This window comes from Ptychodera flava, chromosome 12 (assembly GCF_041260155.1).
Source record: "Ptychodera flava strain L36383 chromosome 12, AS_Pfla_20210202, whole genome shotgun sequence".
Taxonomy (NCBI): Eukaryota; Metazoa; Hemichordata; class Enteropneusta; family Ptychoderidae; genus Ptychodera; species Ptychodera flava.
Window position 1 is genome coordinate 28,407,868 of NC_091939.1, and position 26,362 is coordinate 28,434,229.

A 26,362-nucleotide genomic window follows, 5' to 3' on the forward strand; every position below is an offset into this window, starting at 1 on the left:
ATCTTACCAAAAGGTGAAGTTCACATAACTCTTTTTTCATCGGAGTTTGTGAATAGTTGTGTGTTAGTTTCAGTAATACTATAAAAACTATTGAAATTTACTTCAATAAGAGGGTTTTTCCATTCCCATAGATATGATAATTGGCTCGACAATCTTGTAGGCGTCACTTGGCAGCAGCAGTGAACATGTGACTTTTGACCTCTTGACCTTACCTGTATCAATAGACTTGGCAGCCTCCATCTGTTTCCGTCTCTCTTTTTTGAGAGAGACATCCTCCACCCATGACCCATCATTGAACTCACCACCTGAAATACATGTTTTTAGGTATTTTACCCCAGCACTGGTTTATTCCCTCGCCAAGAACTGGCAAAATGCACTCAATAAAAATAATTCCCCTCTACTATCCACCAATCTTTTCTTGGTTTAACTTATTTAGAAACCCTCCATCAAAAATATTTTTGATTGTCAAATTTACCAACAACCTCAGTACAGCTTGGGAAAAACAGCACCTATGCTGTAATGCAGTGTATATTCAGTGAATTCAGTATTAAAATGGAGCTATGGTGTATTGAAAGCTTCCATTGCGTGATGACCTTTCATTTGTAATGCACTACATGGTTCATAAAGTTTCAATATCTTTGAGCTGGCTGTGATCAAAAGTTCTTTCAAAATGGAACATTAGTTGAATACTCCTTTTAAAATCTTGTCAATGTAGATTCATTACATATGCACTATTATTCTCGACCTGGGCTTAGAGGTAAGGGTTGGTGTGGGTAGTATGTAGTGTGAGGGCGCTGTTTGAGAGATTGCTGTGGTATCAAATTTTCAAAGTACCGTAAGCTGAGATCCACGAGCTCTTCAAGTCAAAATCTGTCAGTCTCTCATGAACATTTTTCTGAACAAGATTGCAAAAGCATATTAACCGAGAAAAGTAACATCTACAGTGAATTTTTCTTAGCAATTTTAAAGCAAATTCCAGTTTTCTTTACAAGGAAATGCAACGGTGTAGGAACATACAGTAAATCATTGCAAAAAATATCCCATTTTCGCCCTGCAGCCAGTAATACAGATCAACTGATCACTTTCTGACAGCAACTATCGAGTGATAGACTTTCTTTTGGAAATCTCCCAGTAGACTACTTGGATGTTACCGAGAATCTATTAACATTTAACCATTTGACTCATATTTTATCTATTGACATCCAAAGCTGGAAAGCTATGTATTTATTATCTGCAATGTCAAGGATGTCCCTTCCTATGTGGGAAGGTCATGTGGGTGCAATTAACCTCATACTGACTCGGAAACTCGGTTATCTGTGCAATTAAACTGCACCAATCACCTGAGACCATTTCAAGGGAACTGACTAAATTGCAATTTCACATTAAGCTGTTTATCCAGAGCCTGTTCAGATAGGAAAAGAAAAAAAATACAGGAAAAATGAAAAACAAACATTTGTTGAATGTCTCTTACCTTGTGATTGATCATCTAGAACTCCCTCAGCAGCTAACGATGCGGAAACAATACCAGATTGTTTCTTAGCAACCATCTCTTTGTTCTTTGGAGTGATGTGTCCATTTTCCCCGAAGCCTTCATCTGAGAGACTTTCTGGTGAAGTTTGGATCGCTATTTCTACTTTTGGAGAGCCCGCTCTCTTGTTTGCCTCTCTTCGCAGCGAGCTCAGCTCTTGGGAGAGTTGATTGAAACTTTCTGTCTGTTCTCGACATTTCCGCTCCAGTTCTTGCACCTTGGTCTCCAGTTGTTCTACGGCTTGCCTCTGGGTCTTCTTGGCCACCTCCTGGCCTGTCAAAGCAGGATCACAAACAAAATAGTCACGCACTGTCACATTTTAGGGCTCACCTGCAAAATACCGGGCCCAATTTCTGTAGTGAAGAAAACTTCCTAAAGGGCCCTCTCATAGCTTTGTGTAGCAACTGGACTCCCTAGGATAATGGTTATTCGAAAGATGGTCCAGTCTTGCCCATTTAAGTTGCACAATACTTGACTTGGCAGTGGTAATGTTGACTGTAAAAGCTATGCAGGAAGGCGGTACCGGGTGTAAGTCAGAAATACCGTCAATGACGCTGTAACCTTCTCTAATGTGTGGCCAGGTCAGGTAATTGGTTGTTGGCATGGAGTTGTTGGTAAATAGTTGATGATGTAGGGGCATGAGGTGGGATATGGACCCAAAGAACCCTAAAGATGATTAAATATATCAATCAAAAAAAATTCTAAGCTACAGTATAAACTGCCTAAAGATAGTTCAATGTGGAAAAAAGTTAAATAATTCAGAAATAAGAATTAACAGTCCAAAATAGTAATGACGCACTTCCCTACTGACCTGAGTGCATGTGAAATACACAACCTGGCATCTATAAATTAATGTACCGGTATACCAAGTGGTCATTTTAAGTCACTTTTAACTGTTTTAAATGGATTTTCCAAAGAGTCCTGTGGAAATGATGAAAAACGCTCATCTGGTATGAAACCTCATGGCTGATAATTGTCATAGTATTGAAAAAAAATTGAAAGTGAAGAAATTACTGTTTTATGATAGGCATATTTCCTTGAAATACATGACCGTGTAAAGAATATATGCTAAAAGTGTTTAAGAGTAAATTTCTTTTCAAAAAATAATTTAATCTGTGACCAAAGGATTTTATTCTTTGAGTTTACAAATTCAAACATTGCAATTTGTTCAATCATCTTGTGCAGTGGCAAAATTTATAAAATGACTGAAAAATAAAAAAATTGGCAGAATTACAGTCTTTGTGATGTAAAATTATGGGTTGACATCACGATAATTGTTAATCTGTTCGAAGTACTACTATACTATTAAAAAGAAAAGTTCATGCAGAAACGGTAACATATATTGTCAGCAATGTAGTGTTAATTTTGACTTTACATCAAAATATGCCTTTGCTGGATACCAAATATATAAGGCGAAATATTAAAATCAGCCATGTTCAGCAAAATCCACACAACAGCATTGATCCTTTTCTAATTTGATTTGATTTGCTTATGTTATCCTTGTATGACAGTCAGTACAATATGGAACTTGAACACAACACAGTGAATAAGTATGCTGTAAATGAAATGGTGTGGCTGCATCCACATGCAGCAATAGGAGTGCCTTTGTCTCTCACCCCTCATTTCCAACCTATCCCATCCCTGAAAAATAGTTTGGTCTTATATTTATAATGTTCATAATTTCTGTATTTGTTAAAATGTGCGCATCTCAAAAACTTTTGATCATAAACATTTTCATTTTTTATAGCTGACCAGTCAGTTAACCTGTTTATTTTGAATAATTGCGCATTTCTCCTCAGGTTTTGACATTTTCAGAATACCTTCTTATTTAATTTGTCATTTTCTAAAAGTTAAAACGCTCCTTTGTGTGGTCAGCTTTCCACAAGCATCAAATGTGGTACTTCATATAGAAGGTCTGCCTCTAGAGGGCGGGCATCATGAACAGTGTTTGTTAGTTACAATATTTCCTCCACATAAATTTCTGATTGTACTGTAAACATTGCATTGAACATGGCCGATGTCCGATTTTCCTGTCTAAAACTTTCACTCATTTTCGTTCATATGACTCTGAAACTCCAGGAAACGATTGGGAAGAAAGAGTTATCTTGAAATATTGAGATACTCGCCGATATTTTGCAAAATTAAATGAGATAAAATCCAAGGAAAATGACTGGCTAACATCTGCAGATTATGCAACAGGCCCATATCACGTGAGGCCATGAGGGGATATCCACGCAACTCAGTACCAAACACTAGCGCACACAGAGTGAGCAAACACAAAGTGAGTACCCCTAACGTCAGCTCAGTAGTCTGTAATAGATTGTAGTCAACTAAGAAACCTTGGAGAAAGGCTTAACACTGGCTATGCCGCTAAGTCCATTTGATTTTTGTCACAGCTCAAAATCGTCTCCTACACCTCAACCTGAACCATGAACACCCCACCAGTTTATGATATGACCCATCACAATGGCATGAGGTCAACGGATCTTGACAGACGGAAGTATTGACAGACGGAAGTAGTTGACACCAGCATACTGGTTTTCAACTCTAATACCTTCTCTGTCTATAAATAGACACGAGAAGGTAAAAATCAGAATCAATCCATACCCCCCATGTATTTATTTGGTTGTCCATCTGTGTGTGGGCTTCTACATAATACAGTTTCTTTTGATGCAAAAGTATGTTTTATCATGAACCCTATGTTGACAAGTTTACTATTCATACTTTAAGTCCTTTTGCTGATTTGTTTCAATTTTCATTCATATCGGTTGACTCTAAACTGAATTGACACTTTTTAATAAAGGCTTTAACATTTAGTGTAACATTCAGATTTTGAAATATTGGAAATACTGGTGACTATGTTTATCACATCAATCACAATCCCAGCTACTCTCATAAAACTGCTCTATACATGGGGGGTCAGGGGTCACAGAGGTCAAGGATCAGGCATAAAATGCTGATTATATGAAGCAACTAATGAATCCAGTGTATGTGATGCAAATACTTTTACAAAATCCCCATTTTCCTTAGTAGATATCAATCTCCCGACACTGCCCGGGAAAAAATAGGTGGTACAAAAAATTTGTCACAGACAGATTACATCTTACTCAAAAGTCAAAGAGGTAGGAAAGTGTGTTCTCACTGGGTCTTTGAAATTTGTTTCTGAATGATCATGATTGTATGTAAAAAATCTACACAGATGGGTACATTGTATGTTCTAGATGTCCAGGACCCCCTAACCCGTGTACAGTGGTTCAAAAATTTTGTAATTTCTGAGAAAATTGTACTCTCAGTGAGAATCTAGCGTAGAGCATGATATCTCCAAACGAATCCCTTTTTTAGTCTGACAAGCATTCTTCATTGAGGGTAAATTGGTCCTTCACGTGGCAGAATTAATTACACTGGCAAAAACACTGTGCCATTTTGGAGGAAACATTTCTTTTACAATCTGGGATATAATTACTTTAAATGAAGAATTAAGTACCCACTGTATAGAGGATTGTCCTTCAAAATTAAAAAATGTTAATGCAATGGATGGGCGTCCTAATGATATGAGACTAAAGCCTTCACTTTTTTCAATGGTCTGTCCTTGTTCGAGCTTGGGAGTGAATTGTCGTGCAATCAAACACACGATCGATTGCATTTAGCGAAATCCAATTTGTGAGTTGTTAACGACAGTGCCTAGCCTTACATGTAATTCGAAGAAAGATAAAGCAAAGCCAATTTGCAGGTGACGACCTCAATATCGCTAGTTGTAATAGATTTGCTGGGAGTGACATCCTCCCTGCCTGACATCCCTTTGAACTTTGACCTTCACGGTTCCGTTGTCATTCCAACGACACTCCGGCGGAATCTCCAACAACTTTACCCGAGATCCACAGATACTGTTGACGATGGTTTCATTTTCATTGTAATGCCCCCTACCCTCCAAAATGGAAACTTTAGATACTATCCCAGCGATAGAGCTTCCCGGAGGGCGGAAAGTGAGAACACCCAGAAAGGAATGATTGTGGCTTTGCAAGACTTATCAGTAACCAAGCCTGGAGAGATACACCGGCACATCAATATTCAACTGACATACAACCACAGAGTCTTGTCCATAATTAGTAGGTGTGTGCCTATACCTGTTTTAGCTGTCTGACATCTTCTTGTTTAGCTTGCAGACTGCGTAAGGCTTCTTGGTATTCAGCCTCAAGTTGTTTCCGCTTGTCAGCCGCTTCTTGCATATGCTGTCAGGAAGTCGGTTCAAAGAGAGATGACAAAAAGTCAATTAAGAAAGACATGGTGGTACTTCAGCCCTCTGTTTTGTGATTTTACTATCTTTTTTTCAACCTGATTTGATTAAATAGACAAGAGCCAAACGCCTAGAGTGTTTAAGATGAAACATTGAGTTTCGGCTGTTAAAAAACATTAATCTTCTTCAAGTGATGCTGATGACACACACATCTTACATTAGTAGTTTACACTTGTTGCTATTGTATCTAGAGATTTTGCTGTAAACTGAAGAAGATCTTTTGTGTGTGTGAAAGCTTTTCAGCGAGTAAATAACCAGCCTTGTGTTGGAGTGTGAGATAGTCTGTCATAGATAAATATGGCACATACAATGAAGCTCAGTTTTCTTGTTCTCAATATGATACAAGAACATGATATTTTCATGTAATTTTTGCGTTTCTCCTATTATTTTATTTGTAAAATTACTCTTTCCTGTCACATTTAATTTAATTTGACAGCTTTTAACAGGTATGGATGTTGTCTTTCAAAAGTTAGCTGGAAAGACTAGTTTAATACTGGAAGAAGAAAAAAATTCAACTCTGGTGATGACAATTATTTATAGTTCTTTTAACCATTCATGTTGCATATGCAACAGACAACTTTTGATTTCAAGAAAGTTGTCTATCAATTCTTAATTTAATGATATCAATACATCATGTATAAAGTGGGTCTGTCGATAAACTGTGAAATGAGAGAAACTGTCTATATGGTGAACCAAAAGGTTTGCAATTCTCAGGTCATGTGGTTTTGAAACTTTCAAGGGGTGATTTGCGATTGGATCATGAGAGATGACAAATGTGATCCTACCCAATCAGGAGCTGTGTGTTCTGATTGGCAAAGAGCGTCTTAAAACTCATGAGAAACTACTCTACCTAAGTCCCTGAGTTGCAATTGGGCACAGCAATACCAAGCCTTTGTCAATAGTGAATTCTGCTGATATGAGACTTCCACACAATTTTTTTTTGTTCAAAGCTTGTGCAGATTAACATTTGATGATAAAATTCACCACTTCATAAAAACCAGTTGTGCAATATTGGTTTTCTACTAACCACACAGCATATTGAAAGCAACGAACAAATGCCATTGATTACTGCTCCTACATTATAAATTTGCGACATGTTTCCAGAATTATCGGCATGTAATCAGAACAAGTACAAAGCCTTGCATTTGAAGCCTTGAGGATTACGTCGTCCACAGAGCCTTGCAACATCTGCTGAGAGTGACTTGTATCTTTCTGCTTGATTTCTTGCTTTTATCTCTAAACACATCACGGGCCCGACTCAATCAAACAAGAATTAATTCCGCATCAACGCATGAAATGCTGCGACAAAAATCGCAATATCAGTTTTACTCTTATATAGTATCTGCATGACTAGTTGTGTGTAGTTCAGCTCTTCATATTGGAATTTTTTTTTCCAAAATCTCCTAGAAATACTTTAATTCCATGCATGCAGTGATGTGGCACCTGAAAATGTTGTTTTTTGTACATTACAAGGGATGTTAGCATCCTTGTCTAACAAAATCTCCCTCTTACAAATCAGCAACACTTGTCAACTCTATAACTTTTCACTCGCCATGTATCGGCATAGTTAATGCAAAACCATCACTAGAAAGTTATCAGGTACCTCCATCAGAATGGCCACTGAATAGTTTAATATTTTTCTTTGCCTGGGCGAATTTCCTCACTGAAGCATTACTACTTGTTCCCTGTTCTGAATATTATGAATGGTTGGTATGTGAATACACCTAGTAGTGAGAGGAAAGCTTTATCTTTGCTGTTATAATGAATTCAGTCTGATTGAAAACTGATCAAAAAATGAAAAAGTGGACAAAACTGATCAAAGATATACTGTAGTTTCTAAGAGTCAAACTGAACATATTGATGTACAATCATGTATTTGACAAGGCATGTTAGTTCACGGTAAAAACGTACATTGTGGACCTGCTGAGTGGTCTGAAATGGGTTCCAATCAACTGACTATGAAGATACATAAATCACATTTAGGCCTGCTGTATATAACACATTCACATTGAAAGTGCCTTACAGATAAGTTTTTTACAAGGTAGTCTGCCAAATTTTGCTGTTTTCTACTCTGCTACAGCTTGAAATTCAAAACATAACCACACAGGGTATCTGGCCTCTTTCCAATGGAAATTGACATTTAATTTTCCCCACAGAATTTACTCCCATGGATTAGATAGATACCATTTTGAATTTCAAAATGCATACGGTAAAGTTTTAAGATGATTTAAAACAACTTACAAGAATTTAAGAGGTGACTCCCATTTAAAGGAGAGAGTGAACAGTTTCCAGTGGCCAAGAATCAGGAGATACTCCAGATTTTTAATTTTCAGGAACATGATCTTAAATAGGCATGCCTATACAGTGTCATAATTTCATACATATTTCAGATCTGGGACTTCAGTAAATGGACTTTGCATCTACAGTTTTGGTATTTTTGTATATTTCAACAAATATCCGATGTCATATTTGATGTTTGGAAAATGGAAGATGGAGAAATCATCATCTGGGAACTGGTACCTGCAAGCGCTATGAACTCTGACCTTTTCAGGGTAAAGTACAGGTAGAAACTAACCAATCAGTCGTGTTGAGTGGAACTACCTGAATGTGTATGTAGAGTTAAGATCCTGATGTGTGATTTTGGAACACGAGGTGATATATTGAGTCATTGGGGCAGAGCAATAAACAAGGACACTGAGAAATGAACATTCTACTCTTTTTTGTACTGAGTATCAGAGAGCATTGATGGAGTTGGTGAAGGAAGGAGATCGGGGAGGGGCTGTCGCCATTTCACCTTGCTGTAAACGGTCATGCTGATTGGATCCACATAATTACCAAACATCAAGGTTTACTCTAAAGACTAGTGATCAATTAAGTATGATGAATATTTCAGTAAACAAGCAGAGAGTGAGAGAGATGTGAAAATGACAACCAAACATGTCATTGTTCAAATGTCGATGTTTGTTTGAAGGCTGTGCTCTGCAGTGTGTCAAATAATTCTTCCTGTCATTCCGTGAGATAATTTCATTTTTACAAAATGGAATCATGTTACCTTCGTCAATACCTTAAATTATGTGAAAAAGATTGCAACAATGAATGATATGAATAAAAACATTTAAGGAAATATTTTTTTTCAAAATGAGTGACACTTAGCTGATTTCTCGCCTTCGTAACAATGGCTCTGACGCAACTTTTTCTATTACCTATACTGACCTTTGTTGTGTTTTATATTGACTTGTACGAAGAGCAGCAGAACCAAACACCATTGTTATTCTAGATCTGAGGCTTACTAGTATGTCATGACTGAAGGATTAACTGCAGAAAAAACCTCTGGCAAAGAATATACTCATGGAATTTTTTTTTGACATCATGATTGGATCATGAATTTCTAGGTCAGGACTTTTTCCTTGCAAGACATACCTTGACTGCTTCCTCCAGTTTGTCAACGTTTATCTGCAGTTGATCACGTTCCTGGGATAAAGTCTGTTTGGACGTCTCCAACTCAGTCACCTGTCCCTGTAAATGCTGACATTCTTCTTTAAGCTGCAAGACGCACACGCGCGAGAGTCAGAGAGTCAGAAATCAAGCGGGATCAGAAACAAAATAGATAAATGCAAATGCTCCCCGGGTGAAAGTTACTGGCTTGTGAAGAGACACAGTTATAAGTACACGTCATTGCTCATGACAAGACTGGTAAAGTACATGCATTTCTTATAAGCTCCTTAGGTAGCATAATTTATGACTGCCTTGATGTGTCCCTCCTGTGATGAAACCCCATCACAATCTCAGTCACACCGGAATCTGTGCTTTCATCTCTTCTTCAATCAGGCTGACTGTTTCTAAAGAGTATAGACACATTTTTGATGATATCATAAGTCATCATTTGTGATCATATTAATTGCAAGGACTGGCTTCTTTATGACCAGCATCAATCAAAAAATAAAATGTCTTCAAGATGACAAAAAGCAACACAATGATCACAACTATTTCTTTGATCACTGTCATCGTCATCATCATCATCATCATCATCATCATCATCATTGTCATTGTCTCATCATCATCATCATCATCATCATTATCATCATCATCAATGCCACGGTCTCCTCCTCCTCCTTCTCCTCATCATCATCATCATCCTTATGATCATGATTATCATTATCATGAACATAATCATTGCCATCAACTCTATCATAATCATAACCATGCATGATCATCATCAACAATACCATCATCATTTCCACAATCTCCATCTCTTTCATGCCATCATCACCATCACCATCATCATCATCATCACCATCATCATCACCATCACCATCATCATCATCATCATCACCATCATTGAATACTGGTACAGCTCCGGGCCTTGGCATTATGCACTTCCCAAGCAAAATACAACAATCAGACCACGAAAGCAAGCCTCTGGGATTGATGAAGTTTGTTTGAGACAATTTGAAACTTGCAATCCTAGCGTGTTTGCCCTCAATATCTGTGTGACCCTAGACTGTTATCCTCAAAGGAAACCACATCATCATGCTCTGCTATTGAATTTGCAAAAAACCAATTTGGGAGCTGAATGGACGTGATCTCACCGGTGGTGAAGAATAGATCAGTTGGCGAATGTATCTGTGAAATGAATACAACTCCTAGGGGTGCCTACTAATAAGCATTCCACTCATCTTTCTGCTATATTTTGCACAAATGGTGGTAATCGGATCAAATCCAGTGATAATCACACTCCAAGAATTAATACGTGGAAATTCAATCTAAGCAACTCTGCAGGGAAAAAGCCAACAAACTGCAGACACTGATTTTTTTCCCAATACAATATTCCAGGGTTTAGTAAAAAAATTCGGGGAAAACCCTCTGAGCATGGCATTGCCTCTAGGTGATGTATTATGGCTTCCACAGGATAACTGCAAGTAAACAGGAAAAAAGCTGCTCACTGCATTTTTGTGAGATAGAGGTCTGTATCTACAGACATCAAAGAAGTATACACTATACCAAGGGCAGCAGAATGTATGTAAAGTCCCAGCACCAAAAACATTGATATTTTTCTCTATAAATTATTTAATATAATTTACTGGGCCTTTAAATTCTGCAAGTTGAGAATATATCATAAGAATGACATCTGAGAATTGTTTACGAGTGATCTGTAAATTGAAAAATATAAGTGAAAACAAAATTTGCCAAGATATTTGAAACATTTTTGACATATTTGTTGAGCATCCCGACGTACTGTTTAATCCTTGTGAGTGCCAAAGTTAATTTTTATCACCTTTATAAACTATAACACAGACAATTTTTTTCAGATTTAGGCAATTTTGTTTAGATTTTCCCAAAAAAATTTGATCAAAAACTGTAACCCATGAAAAGTTATGTCCATCTGGTCCAAAACGATAATTAAAATATTAGAGAAAATGTCATAAAAATTGGTAAAATGTTGCACTTAAGTTTTGGTGGGAAAATTATAGCACTAAGTGGGTTAAATTCATTCTTCTCTTTAACATGGTATCATGAGCAAAAATCTTCTCTTGCTAACAAAATAAATTCTTGGTATACTTGCAATTACTTACCAAATTAAGCATCAGAAAATGATTTTGCCAAAAATTGGCGTTTGTTGTAAACAAAGATATCACTTTCATCAAAACCAATACCAAATCTAAAGAGAGTTACCTTGTAGAGATATTTTGGAAATGAAACGATTACAATAAAACCGTACAAACGGCTTCATAACTCACGAGACATTTCTTGCTACTTGGTTAATTAACTAAATTCATACAAAGGTTTCATTACTCATCGCAAACGCTTCTATTTATTAATTATGCTGTTAATTGATATGTGCTAATTATTTAATTGGGAGCAACTGGTTTGATGTTAGCATGTCTACCAGGCAACAAGACATGATATTGATTTAAATACACTACAAAGACTGCTCTACTTGGTAACGTAATAATTTTGCAGGTGATGAAAAAACATAATCTTTCATATAGACTGCACAGTTATCAAGTTAAGATCTCCTTTTATTAGGTTATCAAGTTGTTGAACAACGTGGCAATAAAACCGTGAAGTGATATTGAGGCAAATGTAGCATAAAGATATTACAAAATGGTAGATAAAAACAACATTACAGAAGGACTTGCTCGGTCATACGGACAGCTTTGCACATACTATACTGACAGAACACTATGCCCAAATTCCAATTTTAATATGTTCTTATTCAATGTCGACAGCTTTCTAAAGCCAAGAAAAATTCACCACACTATGCTGTTTAAATCCACTAACATAATAATCCACAAAGCGTCCACCATATTATTACTTTTGTGCCAAATAAACTAATAAATGGTTGCTATGGCGACAAGAATAGGCAAGCTGCAACAACTGAAATTGACGCAGTTCAGTAAGGGCTCAGGTTCCTGTATTGGATAAGCTCTATGCTTTTCATTTTCATTTTTGACTTCAATATGGGACATATGCCTGCCAATGCGTCACTTAGCTTTGTATCAAAAACCTACTTAACGTAAAAACAGTCCTTTAATTTATTGCACAGGACTGTGTTTTTTCTTTTTTTATCCTGACAAACCTTCCATTAAGCCGGCACCAATCCATCCATTTGTCAGCTGGGTTTCTAAATATCTGAGCGGATATGGTGACGTTTTAAACTGCACTGGTCCACTTAATGGTATACAAGTAACACTGACACATCAGAGACGCAAACACCACTTGCCAAATGGTATGTTCCCATCCTGTTGAGTACAGGAGTGGCTGCAGATACACAGTTGTAATGGGTGATACTGCAGACACTATAGTGTGTTTTTACACAGTCTCATCATACAGGTACCTAGTGTTCACCAAACTGAGACTGTATAATCTCTGAAAATCTTCGGATGTTAACTTTGAAAGTGGAAAACTGAAAGGGCAGTTTCCATGACAAGTTGTCATTCCGCGTAATGTGTTAACATTTTTGAAGATGCATTCTGTCTTCTCAGCAACAATATTTATCTTGTCACAGGACTGTGCAAGTTAGTGGGTGTACCATCAATAACACTTAAATATCCAGGGGTCAAGGAAACTGGATTGTGCATCTGTACATTAAGCTCTCCATACTCAATACTCATTTTTGAAAGTATTCAGAGATGTTACATAAAATGGAAGTTTTTATGAAAACCATGTGTAGTTCCAGTCTAGTGAATTACCATCTGGCTGAAAGTACCATTGAAAATATCACTGTCATTGTCCCCTTAACAACAGATGATGAGAAGAAGCAAACCAACGGCTGTATTTTCCTCAAAATAGGGAGGGAGAAACTTATGATGGCAATGGCTATCTCAACCAGATTATGTTGAGTGGCTATCAATACAGCCAAGCAAGCATACAAGCACCTGTAATTGTTGTACAGTGTAAAATCACTGAGAAGAGCTTTTAAAAGGCACATGGCCGTAGTATTAACTTTCAGACATACAAAGATGATATGTCACTGCTTGCCAAGCCAGCATTACAACTGCTATCTTTGAACCAGCCTGTATACTTACCAAACTCATCCAACCCATCTACACAAAGTCAGTGTACGCACTAACTGCTGTCTCTGAACCAGCCTATAAACCGGTACTTACAAAACTCATCCAACCCATCTACACAAGTCAGTATTACACACTAACTGATGTCTCTGAACCAGCCATATACTTACCAAACTCATCCAACCCATCTACACAAAGTCAGTGTTACGCACTAACTGCTGTCTCTGAACCAGCCTATATACTTACCAAACTCATCCAACCCATCTACACAAAGTCAGTGTTACACACTAACTGATGTCTCTGAACCAGCCTATATACTTACAAAACTCATCCAACCCATCTACACAAAGTCAGTGTTACACACTAACTGATGTCTCTGAACCAGCCTATATACTTACAAAACTCATCCAACCCATCTACACAAAGTCTGCAAATATCACAGAGAGCAGAAGTGTCCTCAAGTGGCATCTCCTGGTCCAGACACACGTTTTCAACATTTCTCACCGGGGGGAAAAGCACACATACAAAAACACTGTGTACCTTGTTAATCTCTTCAGGATATTTTTAGTCCCATTAAATGGAGCATGTGTGGAGTAGAGTAGCTGTAGACAAATATTGCACGGAGACTGGAGACTCAGTGCTGTCTGTGTCTGTGTCTGATACACTGGTAATTGCTTCATCAACTGACGTATCGTCATTCTTGTTGATATTATATCGAGCATGATATCAGAACTGATACTTGGCGTTGTCCATAGTGCAAAACATTCACTGTACAAAAGTTTTAACTCATTCCTGCTCCAGTAAAAATACCCCATCCTGAAATTGCTTTTTCCTTGTTACAAATTGTCTAGTTTGGGATGAATTTCAAAATATTTTAGGCCAGAACAGCAGGATACCCTTGCGACACATACAAATTGGAACTGGCATTGAAAAATAAAAGAAAGAGGGTAGAACACAGGTATGTATGGACAGTGTTCTCTTTCATGTACAAAGAAATGAAACGCAAAGAAAAATCCTTCATAAAGATATAGCAGGTATATCATGTCAAGTGCACGTGAAATACATAGTCAAATCGCTGCTGAAGAGAACAGGGTTTTGTTCAGTTTAAGTCTATGAAATGCGACAGATGTTTCAAAGTTGTTTATGGCATCTAACTCTATTTTATATCACTCTGTGCAAAGCTAAGAAATGCACTGGCATATGCAGACAGAGGGTGTGTGTAAATCTGCTAGAACACCTGCTCACAATGACAATATTATGCTAAGATAATACCACAGGACGTTATATTATATTACAGCTAAAATTTTAGACATATCACATGCAAGCTATACCTGAAGCAATGCAAAATTTGTATTAAACATTTTTCTGCATAGGTTGAACTATCCCTGACTCTCTTTATACATACTGCACTGAGAGCAGGTGAGAAATTCTGAGTTTCCAAGTTTTAACCCTGGCTTCCCATTTCCACCTATGGAAGGACAACCACTGAGCCATAGGTGACAATAAGGCCATACCAATATTTGGTCGTGAAAGGGGTTCTTGCTACGATGTTACTCATAGGGGCAGAGGTTTTGTTTCATGAGAAAATACCGGTAGGACAACGATAGAAAAATTTAGAGTAGAGTGGAGACAATTACAATGACAGCAACATATTAACGCGGAAAATTACATTGTATCACATAACATTCCATATTTTACCTTTGAAACAGTCCTAAACAGATTGAGTTATCATGCCAATATGTGTTTGTCCAAACTAATACATTGTTTATATATTCTCTCTTCCCATCCTGTCCACATCTCTGTATCATTTCTGACATTCTGTTACATTTCAGTGAAGTGTAAAACTACAGCTATCATTTCACATCTTGTGAAAATCTCTGTCACTGGAGAAAAAAGTGATACTGTCTGCTGAAAATCAGGACAGACTGAACAGCTGGTTTCATTTGCTTTCTCCTAAGATCAGATTATAGCCTCTGCTGTCTCTGCTTTTTTACCACTGATATTCACCAGACACGATGTCTCCGGTACGGGAAGGCCACTAATTTTGTGGGATGTATCATGATTACTCTGAGAGACATAATGATGAAGGAGTACTGGGGAGTATCTCACTGGGGGGAGTATCACACTGGGGGGGAGCCTTATGAAATCTGGATACTGAGAGTACGTGGAGATTCTTTTGCATTTATGCTTTCAGTTTGTACAACGTCATCTTCACCATTACTCTGGTATAACAAATCTTTATCTTTTGAATTGAAGAATAATGGTATGCCAGAACACACCATTCCTCATCCAAGACGGTTTTCCAGGAAAACATAATGAACTAGATCAATCATGCGGGTCATTCCATTTTCTCAGCACACTAAGGAGTATTCCCACATCCCTTTGATAAATTTCCATGCAGTCTATGTGCCTATGCATCCATTAACCATTGATTATTGTGAAGTATGGTGTTGCAGCCACTGCATACCAACACATTTTATTACAATCTCAGATAAATAAGTATACATGGATGTTATAAACACTGTTGGCCATGGACTGTTAAGTCGCCTGGAGTATGGATTCCAATTTCCTCTTTAATCCTACAACTCTCACCAGATAAGCTGTTCCCTTGAGCAAAATATACACTAGGCACACACTGTGACGACAGTTCCGGAGGACAGATTAAACTTGTTGTTCCTAACAGAAAATTTTGGTCAGTTACATAAGCCAGTAACCACGATTTCATGTGCACTCGAAGATGATGGAATTCAATCTGATTTCCAAATAAGGACATGACAGGTTTTGTTAGTGAGAGAGTAATGTGCAAAGACAACGGAAGAAAAAGGAACCAAATTCAAACAAAAATATTTTACTATCCTCAAAATCACATTTTTCACCACGTGCAGCTATGGATATTTCAGTTTAAAGAGGAATATATCTGATGAGAGTACACAAAAAAGAAATTGTTTCAGCCGATTTAAAGGTATACAGTCACCTGTAATCTAAATATGGCCATATATGGTTAAAGGGGCGTTCCTTGGTATTCAAAATGTCCATGTGAGGGCGCTGGTTTTAAAAAGCGGCCACCCGCTTAAAAACTGTGAGTGGTTAGATTTTGTCTTTCTATGGTAACTGTGGCAAAATTGGAACAGGTGACAGTATACCTTTAAAATTCAACGGAAAACTAAGATTTGCAAGGTGTGAATTAGAAAGGTACACCAACAGAACAATAGGTGTACTACCACGCCAAGAAATGCGCCCCTTTAAATGACTGCTGTATGACCTGGTCCAAACAGAATGTGAGTGTGGCTATTTAAACACGAAAGCTTTACAGTTAGTTGTTTACTTGTGAAATTACATTTATCAGCTAAAGTGCAAAATTGCATGCTAGACAACAGAACTTTACTGTTACACAGTTTTTCCCTGTGCATCATGCTCACACTGTAGTCAGTTTATTTTATACATTTGTCCATTAAAGATAGGTATACCTCAGTAATATGAAAATATGGAGGGACGACGTGCTGGAAATTTTTATTGACGTAAATTCATTATGACACTGTGTGAGAATACAGGCGTAGGTAGATGACCTTATAAATAACATATCACTTGTCCATGTGAAACATCAATATTGGAAGAAAAGGACTCGGCCAGACTAGTGGTAAATAAAATAGCTCACAGCGTTTTCTAAAGATATGGACGCAGTTCTGACTAAATCTCTGAGATGTGCTGCTACAGACATGTTCAATAGCAGAAACATTTAGTGTAAAAGTAGTTATCAGTGTTAAATATGTGCATCTTGGGAGGCAGTGATTGTAAGATCTGTATTAGTCAGTGGTGCAGTACGGTGTCTTTTGCACAGCTGTGCGTGAACAGTTTTTTAAGATATGTGAAACTCCATGTGATATGAGTTCAGAGTGCTGAAGTCTCCCTGAGGCTAATCATCGCAGCAATGCATTTTTTCACAGTCTCTATGCAAACCAAAATGAACAAGCTTTTCCATGGCTTACCACAAATTGAATTCATAAAAACCAACAAAACATCTTTATCACAGACCTAACATAATTAAGCCAGCAATGCAGGCAAACAGATACAGAGTTCCAAATACCATGATACTACTGCTTAATAATCGAAACACATTCACTCCTATTTAACAGCAGTGACTAATACATCACTTTTCCGATAATGCACAAAAAATAAAATAAATCAATTCCTGGCGGCGTAATCCTTGACTTTTGACATCACAGAAAATTGGACTTGTCATCTACTCTAAAAAATCAATTAGTCGACATTTTATTTTCCATTTTTCATCAAAGTAGTTCAAACAATCCCATTTGATACCAGTATGCATCACTAAAAATGCAAACACATTGCAAAAAAAAGAACAACGACACAGGAATTTTAAGTAATCTTCAATAATTTTCCATAATTTTCAATTTGAGATTTGACATGTATACTTTTAAAGAAACCAATACAAGTCCATGTTTTTTCTGCGCAATGCACAGATCTCGATCACCAAATTATTCTGGTTTGCTGTGAGGAAAATTTCAAAACCTGACCCGACGGGTTGCAGTATCGTGCGATGACTGTACAGAAATGAAACTGGCTTGACGGCTACTCATTAAAAGATAGCCCGCTTTCCCTACTCAAGAATTCTTCTGGGGTGGGTGATTTAGTAAAGATACTGCTGATGGACTCTACCTCTTTTGCTTGTCATATACTGTACAGATGTATGATAATGGGTGAATCTTTTGAAGAAAATCACACGTTGCTATGGAAACATTAACGTATGGATCACTGTCCTCTTCATCATTTTCTCGTTAAGTGGAATAGTGCATTATGTAAATGCATTGGTGAAAATGTACACGATACAAAAATGGCTTGAGATTTTCTTCTGCATGCATGGTGGCAGAGTTACTTTTTTGACAAAAATGATTCGTTTTTTGTCATATAAAACCAAATGACTTCCCGATATAATCTTGATGTAAGCTTTACAACTAGAGAAAATGAGACATCTTTGAGGGCTTGGATTTTTAAGCCACACCTTTGCTTCGATGAGCTGACAATAATCTACTTTTATTTGAAGAATCTAACTGATTATAATGAAAACATCACAAAGTAGGTGCAAGGATGTTACAGGGGATTGAACACCCCATGACATCTCTACAATACAACAGTCTCTGGGTCGAAGTCTGCAAGACCCTGGCTTGGTATCATATGCATGATGAGAACTTTAATTTCATTGCAGGATAGACATAGTCATAAGACAAACATAAAAGGCATAATGAAATTTATCAAAACTAAATCAGAACCCTGTATTGGATTCTATTACACTCAATAAAGTGATCATGGAAGGTTTGCCTGTGTCAGCTGAGACACATAAAGTGCATCTAAATATCCACTGATGAAGTGAGAATATTTGACTTCACTTAATGGTAATCTGAAGTTAAGTATCCGAAATTGCGCGCAATTCACAAGTACTTTGATCAAACAGCTCAGACTGACATGCCCTAGGTTGTAAAGAATTTCTGAGGTTTATTGGAAACTGCCTTGGACGAGTGGCCGACGGTTGTGATTTGTTTGGACGCCAGAGCAGAAATGAAAGTCGACTGAAGTATCTCATCATTGTTGATGCATGGTTCCTGCGATTAAAAGCACCCACACTCTGTCCAGATCTATCACTATGAACAGTTCAATAATGGCCGCTCAGACGGCTGTGCCGACAACAAGTCATCTGAATGCTGCTTGCAAGACTTTGATGCTGTCTACAGTACACTAAAATACAACTCAAGGTTTGTTCTTTGAGACATACTAAAAAAATGGCTGAAACTCATCATTAATTTACCAATACGGATGGGTCTGACCCTGGGGGTTTGACACTACCACAGCAAATCACTTCCAGTGGACACCACCTGCTAACATGAACAGAAAATAAAACCTTTCCCACAGGAACAATCGTTCACTCTTTCTAACTTGTTCCTTCATCCAAGCCATCAACTATGAAAGGAAGGCCATCATTTTGGGTTTCAGCTGTGCACAGATAGGCGACTTTAAAAGTCAGTTACTTGGATAATGAATATGATTGAAAACAAGCGACCTAGCGGCCGATATAGCTCCGCTGTGTTTATGTAGAGAATAACTATTTTTGACACATGTTGATGAAGAAGGTGGAAATCTTTGATAGCTCAATGCAGTGGCCAGAAAAAAGTGGCTAAAATAAGCTGCAAAAATACACAATTGAAGATTTCATCATACTTTGAATGTATCACATAGGATCATCCCTAAGAACATGTCAAACAAAGCTATCTGATGAGTACTTTTTGAGAATAAATTTTTTGACCAAAAGTGGCAACAATTGCCCCCAAAAATAAAAATTGCAGAATTTCATCATAATTTCAAAAGATCAAATTTAGTTCATCTATAGAAACCTGTATACCAAATTTCAAAGCTGTTAGACAAGTACTTTTTGAGAAACGCATTTTTTTACCAAAAATAGGAAAAATTGCCCCAAAAATTCAAAATTGCAGATTTCATCAGAAATTCAATTATATTACTTAGCTCATCTGTAGAAACCTGTAACCAAATTTCAAAGCTATCAGACCAGTACCTTTGAGAAAAACATTTTTTGACCAAAAATGGTAAAAATTGCCCCAAAATTACAAAATTGTAGATTTCATCATAATTTCAATAAATATCAATAAGTTAATCTGCAGAGGAACCTGTATACCAAATTTCAAAGCTATCAGATGAGTAGTTTTGGAAATACACATTTTTTGACCAAAAATGGCAAAAATTGCCCCAAAAAATCAAAATTACAGATTTCATCAGAAATTCAATACATATTACTTAGTTCATCGATAGAAACCTGTATACCAAATTTCAAAACTATCAGACCAGTACTTTTTGAAAAATACATTTTTTGACCAAAAATGGCAAAAATTGCCTTAAAAATGCAAATTTGCATATATCTGCACAATTTGAACAAATCTGAAATAGATCATCCCTAGGAACCTATGTACCAAATATCAAAGCTATCTGACTTGTAGTTTTGAAAAAGAAGATTTTTAAAGATTTTTTTACCAAAAATGACAAAAATTGCCTTAAAAATACAAATATGCAAATTTCACCACAATTTGAACAAATCTGACTGAAGTCACCCTAAGCAAAGTGCATATTAAATTTCAAAGCAATCGGACAAGCGATTTCAGAGAAGATTTTTTTACCAAAAACACCAAAAAATGCCCCAAAAATACAAATATGCAAATTTCACCACGATTTGAACAAACTAAAGTGAGGTCACCTCAAGTGAAGTGCATACATGTATAAAATTTCAAAGCAATTGGACTTGCGGTTTCAGGGGAGAAGGCAATTGTTGACGGACGACAACGACGATGGAAAATCAACCTATTTGATAAGCTCCGCGTCGCTGACAGCGGAGCTAAAATAACAGAACAATTTTAAGTAAAAGGTCTTTTTGATATTTTTTTTGGTGTGAGTAAAATTCATTTCTTAACGTCAAAGCCCTTGACTGTCCATTGTGAGTAAAAACAACTACATCTGGTATATCAATGTTTTGAGATCTCATGGTTTGGTATGAATTATTTCTTCATTAGAAGTCATTTAAATTCCACAAAATGACTCTAATCATAATTCTAACTACTAGTCCACTCATCATTCCTTGAAAGCAGGATTAAATTATCTGAAAAAATTTGAAGACAAAATTTACTGCAAATACGCCTGAAACATCCGAGACCTACACAACTCCTAAGGCAATACGTAACTTATTATTTAGGCCATGAACGTTTACTTTAAAAGTTTATTAAATTTTAACAATTCAGTTCCAGCAAATGGTACTTATAGATTTCAACATTAATCTTCATTTGTTAATTTCTCTTTTTCAAATCTATGTATGCCGCCTTGGAGAAAAGCTTTTACAGTCTGTTGACAAATATTTTATAAAATTTTGAGCATCATTATCTATGGTACATTACCAGGTTTACACTGGATGTGTCTGTCATTAATTTGCTATGAGGCAAGTGAACCATCAAACTGGATGAATTGAAATACTGCACAGTGAAACATTGTGGATGGGGCATGTACCGTATGCCACAGACTGTGCATAATGTTACACACTTGCTCTTCAACAAGAATCATTACCTGGGACTGACTCACGTTGTTAAAGAGCATTAATCAAATGACCATGGAATGGTTAACTCAATACACACATACTTGTAGAATACTACTGAACAAATTAATGACCACAAAAAAAGCAAGCAAATAGGGGATGTAATTGTAAGTAATTTCCCAGGGTAGGATCAGACTTCTATCAAATTAACAAAATTCAATTTCTAATATGAAGCGATGAGCTCGTTATGAAAGGTTTGGCATCACCATCAATCTGCAACTGGGTTTTGAATAATAATGTCTGCTAGGCAAAGCTTGATTCCTTGACCAAGAGAATGCAATGAAATGCACTCAGCAACTGAGAATTTTCATCGAAACCAGAGATGTAACGTTGAAGATCATTGTGTAATTTTAGCTGTGTGGGCAGGTCTGGCTATGAACAGTATACAGACTTGCAGAAAGACCTAGTGTAATTTATACATGTGATTGGGAAGGATTCTGCATACAATACTCTGACAAGTTAAATCTTTCATAATTGAGTATGGATGTGTAAATCCTGCTTGTGGTTATATTTGAAGTGGCATGGCATGTGAGAAGCATATAAATCGCACTTTTTGCATAAGCCCTTCTCTAGAACAGATAATTTCTAAATTAGTCTTGTGATGTGTACAAAGACAAGTTAATACTATTTATTGCCTATTGCTTTGTTATTGGACATTTGTGTGTGTTTCCCATGATAAACTACGGACATCACTTGTTATTCATCCTGCGTTGAACAGCATCGGAGTGCTGCTGTACTGTGATTCATTCACGGAGAGTTGACGGTTATGACGTGAGATTGCATCTGGATGTAACTCTCCTACAGTGACTGAATGACCTTTTACAATCTCACCAATGGAGATTTGTGTAATATCTGTGATGTTCAATGCCGTTCTGGATGGGGGACTGTTGACTTTTTGTCAAATTATGGTATTTTTCGAGTTTTGCCGGGTTAATTTCTGATGTCCGCCACTGGCACAAATTCTTACATGGAAAGTTTAACAGCTTAAATGAGGATGAAAATGAAAGATTGATGTTGCAACGTGAAAGACTCCTGCTGACCTGCGTGTAGATTTGTAAGTATACATTTCAAAAATCTTGAATGAAAATACATTCAAGAATCTCGTGGATACATTTTTTGTACCCACAGTATTTAGGGAGGAACATTTTAATCCAAGGATTGAGTAAGTCCATGAACTACGGTAACTTGTTCTAAGTTTCATGATATTTTAAAAGGTAGTTCAAGTTCACTCTGTTTGTGTTTACATCACAACAGGCTAGTCTTTCTGCATCTGAAATAAATGGGCGCTACTAACCGTAATTTTACGCACAAATAGCAAGTTACTCTGATTTAGATAAAAGATAAATCTTAGCAATCGATGAATTAGAATGATATTTATAGCAACATATTCTGAAAGGACTGACATGTGTTGATTTGAGCTTTAGAAAATCAAAATTTCACTATGACTTCACGTTTAAAGTGACCCTTGTCAGCTATTATAGGTAGTTGCTGACACATTGCTGATGCACGGATGTCCTTTATACCTACATTGTCCCTCTCATACAGACTGACTTCAAGGTCATCAAGCTTTTGCATCGCATTTGAACAATCTCAGAGCACAGTCATTCAGCTTTTCTCAGACTCTGATGTATAATTACCTTCCATTCTATATTCATCACGGAAATTCCATCTCAAATGAACACTGTACACAAATGTTACCATACATATTCAAGGGATGAATTGCAATGAAACTTGAACACAGAGAGCAAACAAAGACAGAAACTCATCAAATACACATTTCCATTCAGCTCACTCAAGCGTTTACACAACCTGTGTTTCAATGCATTTCAGAGGCACACTCATTTGGCGGCAAACACTCATGCGCCGCATACAATACTCAATCACGCAGTGGGCACAGGGTGTGAATACAAATTCCTGTGGAACCCGTTCATCAAATAAACTCCAGGGACCGCTGGTAGTATGAAACATCCTCCTACCTTATCTAGTTTTGTGATTTCTTGATGCAGTTCTATGTTTTTCTTGGTTAGAGTTGTGTTCTGCTGTATCACATTTTGCAGCTCACTAGCCTGCAACAAAAAAAAACCCACAAAACATACAACAGTTACTATCATTATGGACTCAATTTCTTTATAGACATTTCAGAGCCATTACTTGACACATTGACAAATGAATGTGTCATTCAGTCAAATCATGATAAACAATATCAACTTGAATAAATTCAGTTTATGCTCAATAATCTTTTATAAGAGGTAAAACCTAATTTGGCCCTGGAGAAAACAGGAAGTGTGGCGACAGTTTTAAATGGCTTAATAAATCACGAAGAAAGCAAAGAAAGTCAGTATAAGCATTTCAAAAATGAACCTTGATTTCACAAATGTGCTATTATCGAAGCAAAAGAATCTAATAATTTTGTTAATTCAAAATTCTTCAAAAATCTTTTGGTACAGCTCTACTGTGTTCTACAAAGAGGTTGTCCTATCGTTACTTACACGGGGAACTGGGGGTTGATAGAGTGATGGCAAAACTGGTCTGCAATCTTAAATGTTTTACATTGAAAAGTAGAACACACTAAAAGGTAAGATGGCAATTGCAGGACTGATGTACATGCTGTTGTCATGTCTTTAAGATCAACATGAGAGATCATTGTAACGAAACACTTCATAGGCTTTCACGTAAGCGCAAGATTAAATGCACCAGTACATAATCTTGACAATATGGCTACTATGCCCATTTGTAATAAGACCACTTTTTCCGTTAATGGCTGACTTAACATATAGAAAGCCAACTTGGTGAAATAATACCACATTATTGTCAAATATGATATTAATGCTTTGAGAGCTGTAATTGATCCCAGCAAAATTTTAGTGCAACGTTTTACAAATATTCGTGAAGTTTTCTGTAATATTTTGATAATTTTGATAACAACTTTGTCCGGCTACAGCTTTTGATCAAAATTTCAGAAAAGATCAGGAAAAAGCTGTCTGGAACTGAAAAAACTGTATGTGTTATATTTTATAAAGGTGACAATAATTGACTTTGGCATTCAAGGGGTTACAAAGTCAGAACATACGCTTTACACTTTATACAAAGGGTGCATCTTGAAAGGCACCACAGATGCAATTACATTGCTCTGTAGTATAGCAACACTTGGTTGGAAATTCAGTAAATTCTTGATTTTCTGATTCTACTTTTCAGCAGTGAACTTGAATATTCACTACAAAATGAGATTTTCAAGGTTTTCGTGGGACATCTGAGGTATTAGTATGAAAAAAATGTGTTTAAATTACAAATACTTTGCTGCATGAATTTGTAGACACAGATATGAAAACTATGATATTTCGATCATAAAGGGAGTCCTGATCAGAGGAAATTTTTGTTGAAACAACCTCCAAAGCAAATATAGTAGACACTACATTCATCACAGTGTGTGAAAAAGTGTAGAGATGGAATAAGATTTAAAATGCAATAAAAATCAAAAAAGTCATGACAAACCAAAAGTCAGGACAGTGACTCCAGTCAGTGTCTAACCCTGGAAAGCAAAGTTTTGCTGCAAGTGTCAGAAGCGCGAGGGCGCTAGTTATGTCAACGTACGCAGGGTCCCTGCCTGAGCTCTCTCTGTAATTTTCCCCTGTCTTTTGGACAACGGTTGAGATGCAGTCTTGAAACTACAGTCGAAGTTCCAGTAAGTGTTCTGGCAGATAATGGGAAGGAAACGTTACAGGAGTAAGAGGTGCGTAGCCGAAAACGATGATAATAGTACACAGACGAGTCCTGGTAGCAAGAAAACCACGTGCTAACATGGCCGCACGAAGTACCGTTGTTGAACAATCGATCATGACACTTCAGCAAGTCTATGAAAAGCTGTCCAAAGAATTGGTTGCAACGAAGACTGAAATAAAAGAACACATTCTAGAATTGCAGAATAGTGTACAGAATATCGACAGCATAGTTGCGACCCATGACACGAAAATAATGGCTGTGGAAGACGAAATCCATGTCAAACAAACAGTTGAAAAGTTGAAAGACAATGCCAGCAGGCAGGAACAATACGCGAGAAAATATTGCATTGAATTCCATGGCGTCATTACTGATAAACCGCTCGAGACCAACGAAGAAGTAACAGATACAGTTATCAAGATATGTAGTTTTATGGAAGTTAACCTTTCGAGAGCCGATATCGATGTTTGCCATTTACTAAAGCGGAAAACTAACGGTGCACCCGTGATATTTGCGAAGTTCCAGTCCTGCGACGTTTCACAGCGTGTCTACAAGAATAGAATCAAACTCCGTCAAAAAACTCTCAGAGACATGAAGTTGTCGAAAGAGACCGGCGTTGTATACATTAATGAGAGTTTGACAAAGTCAAACGCAAGTATATTTCATTCAGCGAGACAACTAGTTAAAGAACGAAAGTGGTGGCAGGCTTGGACACGCGATGGTATTGTGTACGTGAAAAAAACCAAAGACAGTCGCCCTGTACGCTTCGACTCCTTGGATATGTAGGAACTGTTGTTGACAAGCTTCAAATTGAACAGGTTTTATACAAAGACAAATCAAAATGATCAGCCGGTTAGTCCTAAAGATCACGTTACAGTATGTCTTACGATACAGTGACTCTGGCGGCCCTGATGAGGGCTCTCCCTCTGTGTTTTTTGTTTACTTCTCGTGTCTTTACATCTTCTGCTTGTACCTTGTTGTGTTTGATGTTGCAGGGTAAGTTTTCATTGTTATTGCAATTTATTTTCTTGTTTTTACTACAATTTGTACATGATCCGTGATCATCTTACCATATACTCCCTAAACGTTAGAGGACTCTGTAATCGACAAAAAAGGCGGGAGATATTTCGTTGGTGGAAACGGCACTT

The 26,362-nt window shown here is 37.1% G+C and overlaps 1 protein-coding gene across 1 annotated transcript in view; it reads right to left on the reverse strand.

The window, feature by feature from the left end:
- LOC139146245 (RIMS-binding protein 2-like) overlaps positions 1 to 26,362 on the reverse strand; it is a 157,412-nt gene that overhangs the window by 43,371 nt on the left and 87,679 nt on the right. The window contains exons 9-13 of the mRNA XM_070717653.1: positions 23,474 to 23,563; positions 9,243 to 9,365; positions 5,649 to 5,757; positions 1,472 to 1,801; positions 213 to 305 (exon numbers count right to left, since the gene is read on the reverse strand). Coding sequence (XP_070573754.1) covers positions 213 to 305; positions 1,472 to 1,801; positions 5,649 to 5,757; positions 9,243 to 9,365; positions 23,474 to 23,563 — 745 coding nt within the window. The remainder of the gene's footprint in view (positions 1 to 212; positions 306 to 1,471; positions 1,802 to 5,648; positions 5,758 to 9,242; positions 9,366 to 23,473; positions 23,564 to 26,362) is intronic.